This window comes from Eutrema salsugineum, unplaced genomic scaffold, assembly GCF_000478725.1.
Source record: "Eutrema salsugineum unplaced genomic scaffold, Eutsalg1_0 scaffold_7, whole genome shotgun sequence".
NCBI lineage: Eukaryota > Viridiplantae > Streptophyta > Magnoliopsida > Brassicales > Brassicaceae > Eutrema > Eutrema salsugineum.
The window spans coordinates 9,042,660-9,050,022 of record NW_006256486.1 but is presented as its reverse complement, the minus strand read 5'-3'; the positions used below and the strand labels follow the sequence as shown (position 1 = coordinate 9,050,022).

General features: G+C 38.0%; 1 protein-coding gene across 1 annotated transcript; it reads left to right on the top strand.

Annotated features, from left to right (window-relative positions):
* Positions 1 to 6,095: 6,095 nt before the first annotated feature.
* On the top strand, positions 6,096 to 7,040 carry LOC112083056. Its single transcript, XM_024150781.1, has 3 exons — positions 6,096 to 6,350; positions 6,477 to 6,849; positions 6,994 to 7,040. The coding sequence occupies exons 1-3, from the start codon at positions 6,096 to 6,098 to the stop codon at positions 7,038 to 7,040; spliced, it is 675 nt and encodes a 224-aa protein (XP_024006549.1).
* The last annotated feature ends 323 nt before the right edge of the window (positions 7,041 to 7,363 follow it).

The window sequence follows — 7,363 nt, the reverse complement described above, 5'->3', positions numbered from 1 at the left end:
TGAAGGTCATTTATGCAAGTAGGCCAAAAGTTGCCATAAAAATCAAAGTTAGTTTTAAATACGGATACCCTAAATTTTCCTATCATAGAGATCCAGCCCGGTTGCATCTAGCTTATCATGGCCCCTAGCACCTATTTCGTCAAAGATCTCTGCAACCATTTTCTCCCTGATTTGTCAAATGTTTTTATCACAAAGTTGTGGAAGAAATGGAAAATCCAAAGCATGACACTCGATGTACTTCAGGCAGTAGACTCCGCAATCACCACTCTGATAGTTTTGAGGTATCTCCGTACCTGGTACTCGCGAATGTGTGAACGGCGTGTAGGGGAATCTCCACTTGTCTTCAGTAGGTGCACAGGTCTGAAGAAGGTAGGGTATCATAACAGCGATAGGCTCCACAGCTTCGTCAATTTGGGTGTCAGATGCATGTTTGGTTTCCGCATGACTTTCCTATATCGTGATATGCCTCGACACAAATGAAACCCAGATAGCTACCCAATGGTCCCCCCTGATGTGCAACATTGAGTACAAATAGTCGACTTCATAGGCCCACATCTTCTTAGTATGGCAGTAGATAGGCTCGGGGCCTCTTCTTCCTTCAAGGCAGCCTTCTTTCCTTTGCATCACCGGGGCATTGACACTCTCACTCGCACCAACGTTGACATTATCTTTCATCGGAGCATCTTCTTTCTCTGAATTACTCTGCAGTTTATTGTCACAAACAGGCATGAATATACAAATAACACCAATATTGCTATAATTTAGTAACATGTTTCATCATAGTCTGGAAATTGGAAACACAATATTTTAAAACATAGGTAAATAATCTCACACGGTACATAGCATTATTAAACATGTTCGAATTCTAATAACATTAGTATTAAGTGTTCCTATCTTCGCGTGATGTTGTTCGCATGAAATGATTTCGCTTAGGCGGAGGGTTTTTGGTACTAACCCCTTCATGCTTCTTGGATCCAGTGACCTGCTGCTGGGTTGGCTCTACATTGTCCTTGACCTCTTCCTCAGTGTGCTTCGCGGACCCTGTAGTCAACTCCTCTACCACGCGCTCTACATATTTAACCTTGTCGGTGAGAAGTTTGATCTGCTTTTCACAGCTACCAAGACCATTCAGCATCTTGGTTGAAAAGCTTTGGAAGCATTGGTCGAAGTGCGCTTTCATACTAGCAACAACTCCGACCCCTCATCACCAACAAAAGAGGCAGCAGAGGCAGAGGCTGTGCAGGTTCTCTTGCGACTTGATTCATCGGAGGGAAGGCTCCTCTTTCCTGCTTCTGCCTTGACAATGTGTGCACCCAGAACACCTTCCAAACGCCACTGGTTTTTTGAGAACTTGAATTGGGGGTCATGGATTGCATTGACAATCTTGACAATATCCAGATCCTGTTCCTCATCATCCCAAACTAGAAACATATCCGCCAGTCCTTAGCCACGCAGCACTGTATGCGAGCCTGGAAAAACACAATAAGTAAATGAATTACTATATAATAATCTACGTATGAAGTCTACCACTGAAGTCTACTCCTGAAGTCTACTTTGTAAATTAATTACTATATAGAAGTCTACTACGGAACAAGACTTCTAAATGAGAATGACTAGACTAATACAGTACCTGTTTTAGCATGTTGGCTTTGACGTTCTTTCGTCCTCTTGATCCTTTCTAAGCCAGCAGAAGAGGTGTAGGATCATTTGGCAATGGTTCGCCAAATTCAGCAGCAAAATCCGGCAGAGCATAGTACACCCACACTTGAAGAGCTTGCACAAATCCTTCTATATGAATGTTTTTGCTGAAATCTTTCTCCTTAACAGACTTGATCAGATGTTGAAAAGCAATTCTTCCCCATGAAAACTCCTTAAAACCTTCAAGATCTATCACTAGTCTTGCATGGTTGACATTTGTGGATAAGCCTGGTCTCGTCGCCACTATGAAACCAGCGTAGATTCCAAGATATCCCAACTGCAGCCTATCATCCCGAGACCATGATGAGCAGTTGGAACAGGCTTCAATAATTTTAATAGTGCTTGGGCCCGACTCGACATCGACCCCCATTAGCTCCCAAAATTCTCGCATCTCATCGGAAAGCTCAAGATCAGCTAGAGCCAAGTCATCCACGTACCCACAGTTGAGTCCGGTGATCTCCTCAAACTCATGCAATGAAAACCGAACTGGAGTTGTACCAATCAGGCTCCATATCTCGTACCTCTGCTTGCAAACTATCTGAAAGGTCAGCATGTGGTGCACCAGCCTAGAAGCCCAACCAAAATCCAAGTCGTGGAACTTTAAGAAGACACCCAACGGTGACTCGTAAATCTCTTCCCATTCATCCTCTTGTAGAGCTGACCGTAGTGCAGGTACCAGCCTATAATCATCAGCATAATAGCCGATGCTTTTATCCGGGGCTGGCTCACCGCCTTTGGTGTGCAATCTTCTAGGAAATTCAGAGGCCACCATTATCTAACACAGATTTCTGCATCAACGGTAACAAAACTCTAATGAGAAAAACTAGTTATAACTAAGGGTTTGAAACTATACACGAATGAAGTCTACTTTTACAAAGAGAAGTCTACTTTTACAAAATGAAGTCTACTTTTACAAAATGAAGTCTACTTTTGCAACATGAAGTCTACTTTTGCAACATGAAGTCTACTTTGCAACATGAAGTCTACTTTTACAAAATAAAGTCTACTTTTGCCAAAGGAAGTCTACTTTTTTGCAAAATGAAGTCTACTTTTGCCAAAGGAAGTCTACTTTTTTCCAAAATGAAGTCTACTTTTGCCAAAGGAAGTCTACTTTCACATTCTAAGTACAATCCGAGTCGAGAAGTCTATTAAAGCCAACTGAAGCAATCAAAACATCAAAAAACAGTATATGAAGTCTACGGAAACCACATGAAGCAATCAAAACATCATAAATACTGCATATGCAGTCTACTGAAGCCAACTGAAGCAATCAATACATGATAAATACTGTATATGAAGTCTACTAAACCAATCATCCAAATGGAATCTACAAAGTTAATATTGTTTACAGCCGTGATTAGATAAAGCCGGCGTCGAGAAAATGCAACCAGATCTGGGAAAAAAAACCTATGTACTCAAACCCGACGGACAAAATTACAGAAAGATAGAAGAAAGAGGAATAGCTAAGTATATATCTTCGGAAGGACATCTACTAACCGTTTTGAGGCAGGAAATAACGTTAACCCCCAGCGACGAAAGAAGATCTGCAAAAAAAAAAAACCCTAATTTCAGATCTGGACACTGGTGGTTACGAAGACGGAAAGGTGATGAAACGGAGGAGTAGGGAAGCATGTGGGTGAGGTTGGAGGAAGAAAACTTACCTGAACGGGTTAATCGGCGGCGCCGGAGAAGAGAAACAGAAATTGCCTTCGACTTTTTTTTTTAAACAGGAACCTTCGACGGTTTTTTTTACGGGATCTGTAAAATCCTTTTATATAGTCTGGTAATTCTGTTCGGTTCGGGTAAGTTTTTTTCGGTTAGGGTTAATAATTTTACGGGGACTAGGTAAATTTACCCGGTTACGGGCAGTTTTTCTTGGTTAGGGGAAGTTATTCCCGGTTTAATTTCGGTTTAAATTCTGGTTAGGTTAATTTATTCGGTTTAGCAGACTTCAATATAGAAGTCTACAACTTTTAAAACCTAAATAATAAATTTTCATCTACTTAATTTAAAAACATAAATTTCCATTTAGCAATATGAAAACATAATTTATGTACATTTGGGTTACAATTACGGAATTTATGAATGTAAATTTGATACCAAAATAATTTTTTTAAATTTTAAAATTAAATTTCCCGATTAAATTACTTAGTAGACTTCATTTCGATTAAAGAAGTCTACTAATAGACTTCTTTCTCTCTTTAGTGACTTCGTCTGGGTGTAAACGGTAATTAGGACATCCGTTTTTTGTTTACTCATACATGATTAAATGGTCTTTTCACTACCTCTTTAGGTTATTTCTACCAAATGTTTTTTCAGGGGTCTACTTTTGTATTCAAAGTCAAGTTTTAGGTTATTTTTAGCAAAAACCCCTTGAAAATATTATAAAAACTAAAAAGTCTTTACTGTTAAGAAAAAGGTGTGATTATCCATCACATTATTACTTGTTATCTTTCTACACTTCTTTGGACACTTGTCAATTAGTTGGTGATAACACCTGATTTTAAACCTTTTTCACCATTGATTTCAAATGCTTTTTCAAAGGTTTTAATCTGTTTTAGAAATTTTTATTATGATTTCCATGTATTTGTAGTTTCAAAGCTCTTTTCAGGAAACTTAGAGAAAATGATAGCAAAATGGAAGAAATCCACATTTTTAGTTCAGAGTCAGACCGTCAAAAGTTCAGCTTCAAACGAAAACTTTCTCACTGTCTGATCCAGCTCAAATTTAGGTATAATCAAGAGAAGACAACCAGATTTCCATAGCACTTTACATCACAAAGATCCAACGGTGCAATCAAAAGATACATAAAGAACAAGTTGATCCAGTTTACCGGTCTCGGAAGACTCTCACCCGCGGCAAAACCATGTTTTACCATCCCTGGAAGACTCTCACCCCCGGTGGACCTAAGGACAAGCCACAAGACCCAACATCAAAGCCCACTTTGCCATTCCTCTTCAGAGAAGTCCTAAATGAGACCTGCAAGGCCTTAGGACTTATAAATACATTGTTTAGCAGTTTTAAACGGGTGTGTGCTCTTGTAATGAGATTTTGAGCCACCAAACTCTGTTTTCCTAGGGTTAGGCGATGGAGATGGGGATTCTTCCGCAGATCCATTGTTCTTTCTCCTTTCTATTCTAGTAACTTTTCTGTTTCATTCTTTTGCATTTTCTATGTCTTTTATCATTCCTTGCATCATGTAGATTAGTCCCAGAGAGTCAATTTTTTTTAAGAGTCATCGACAAGCATATATATCGATCAGGATTTCTATAGTTCTAAACCATATTCTGAATCTCATCTCTTATAAGTTGTTCATATTGCATGAGAGTAGATTCATGACCTATTCTCTGAGCCTAGAATCGATCAGAGCCACGAGAGTGTTGTATCAGATCATCCATACCTTCAGAAGAACATAGTCGCTATGGGAGTCGAAATCTACCTATAGAGAAGATGTGAGCAGACAAATTCAATGTCTAATGCATGATCTTATTTCTGTCATGAGAGCGAGAGTTAATTGTCAGATCTAAGTGATTAGTTAATTAAGATGACGAGAGTTGGTTAATCATACTTGTGTTTATTCTAGTTCCATGTAGATTTCAAGAAACAGATGAAGATAAATCGCCCGGAAGCTTATTGGAAATGTCACCATACATCAATTAGAGTAAACCGGAGAAGTCTAAATCGCACCCTATGAGTTTTAGATCTATAGTTTGAGTCAATATGCTTGAGATATCCTTTTAACAATTCATCCTGCATTGCATTTTATTTCTTATGAATATTAGATTAGGTTTAGTTTAGGACTCTTAAACAAAAACCCCAAAACTTTTATTGGTTTATGACTTTGCTTACTTCCTAGTTTGTTGTTTCTTGCAGATTAGACATCGTCCCTGTGGATCGACACCCTAAGTTCTACATGTACATCTGTGCACTTTCAGATTTTAGGGTTTTATAAATTTAGAACTTTCTTTATGGACCAATGGGCTTGTATGAAAAACAACCCTAGGCGCGTAGCCCATCAGTTGGACACTAATCTTTGTATTAGAAAGAGGTGATATCCTAATCACCATTACACATGCCTTGATTTTGTTCTATCTCTTCATCTATAAATAGATGATTGTAATGAAGAGAAAGGTACTACTACCATTACAAATACAATAAAGAGAATATAAGTGAAAAGAATAAAAGCTTTGCTCCCTCTACTCTCTTTATTTATCTCTTAAGTTAGAACACAAACTCTTACTCATCTTTACATATAATTAGCTAATAGTCCATAAAACGTTATCAGCATGAACCGTTCCTATACCAAAGAGTTATCATGTCAAATATGGCAATGCTCGAGATCGCTGCCCTTTGATATATCAGGAAATAATTACATGAGATGAGCAGTGATTGCAAAGATGCATTTGAAGGGAATGCAGCTCCTTGATACCATCGATAAGTCGAAAACGATTTCAGAAGAGAAAAAGGCAAAGGCCTTGATATTTTTATTCCACCACATCTATGATGGTTTAAAAGATGAATATATCACGAAAGAAGATCCCACAGATCTTTGGCAATCACTCCAAAATAGGTTTGATCACCAGACGTATGTGATCTTACCAAAGGCTAGGCATGAGTGGTTAAACCTCTGTTTCAAGATTACAAGAGCGTTGGTGAATATAATTCTGCGCTGTTTGGAATAACTTCCAAAATGATGTTATGTGGAACTGAAGTAAGTGATTTCGATATGATCGAAAAAAACTCTTTAAACATTTCATCCTGGAAATGTAATCTTGCAGCAACAATACCGGGCAAAAGGATACAAGAAGTATTCTGAGTTAATGCAAGTTCTCCTGGTAGCAGAACAAAATAATGAACTTGTGATGTTAAACCATCAATCTCGTCCAACTGGATCAGCTCCACTCCCAGAAGTGAATGTTGCATCGTCCAATGCTAATAATTGGCAACAAGGACAAGGACTCGGCCATGGTAACAATCGAGGTCATGGACGAGGATATGGACGTGGACGTGGACGTGGATGTAGCAAAAGGCTCCGCTCTAATTACTTCACCAATGGAAGGAATAATAAAAGAAATGAAGATGGCCAAGAAATGAATAAGCAGTATGATAATACTACTTGTTATAGATGCGACATAAAAGGACATTGGTCCCGTACCTTTCGTACGGCAAAATATTTGGCCGATCTATATCAAGAATCACAATAGGCCAAAGCAAAAGAAGGTGAAGCTAACTTCATCCATGGTGAACCTGGGCCTTCTTTCGATGGTATAAGTGATACACATCTCGACATTGCAGATTTCATAGTTGATCCTGAAGATATCAACGGAAAGCAAAACAACTAAGATCTTCTCGAAGAAGAAAATGTGACATGATATATCGTAATGTTTAAGAAAATAAATCCTAATGTTTATCTATATACTTTCTGTTTGTAAAATAGTTTTATTATAATATAAATCTTTTGTTGTGTTTAATAATACATCTTAATATTTTAGCTTCAGAAAATGGCAAAATTTGATATATGTCTTAATATATAAATCTTTTGTTATGTTTAATAATACATCTTAATATTTTAGATTCATAAAATGGCAAAATTTGAAATCGAGAATGGAGATATATGTCGGGCAGACATTGCTACAACGCACACAACACTTAAGGATAAAAAATA

What these genes read in the sequence shown, in the direction of transcription:
- LOC112083056 (XM_024150781.1), top strand. Translation starts at nt 6,096, where the DNA reads ATGCATTTGAAGGGAATGCAGCTCCTTGATACCATCGATAAGTCGAAA. An exon ending in TCAAGATTACAAGAGCGTTG is followed by an intron (nt 6,351 to 6,476) that starts GTGAATATAATT and finishes GTAATCTTGCAG; the next exon opens with CAACAATACCGGGCAAAAGG. An exon ending in CATAAAAGGACATTGGTCCC is followed by an intron (nt 6,850 to 6,993) that starts GTACCTTTCGTA and finishes TCGACATTGCAG; the next exon opens with ATTTCATAGTTGATCCTGAA.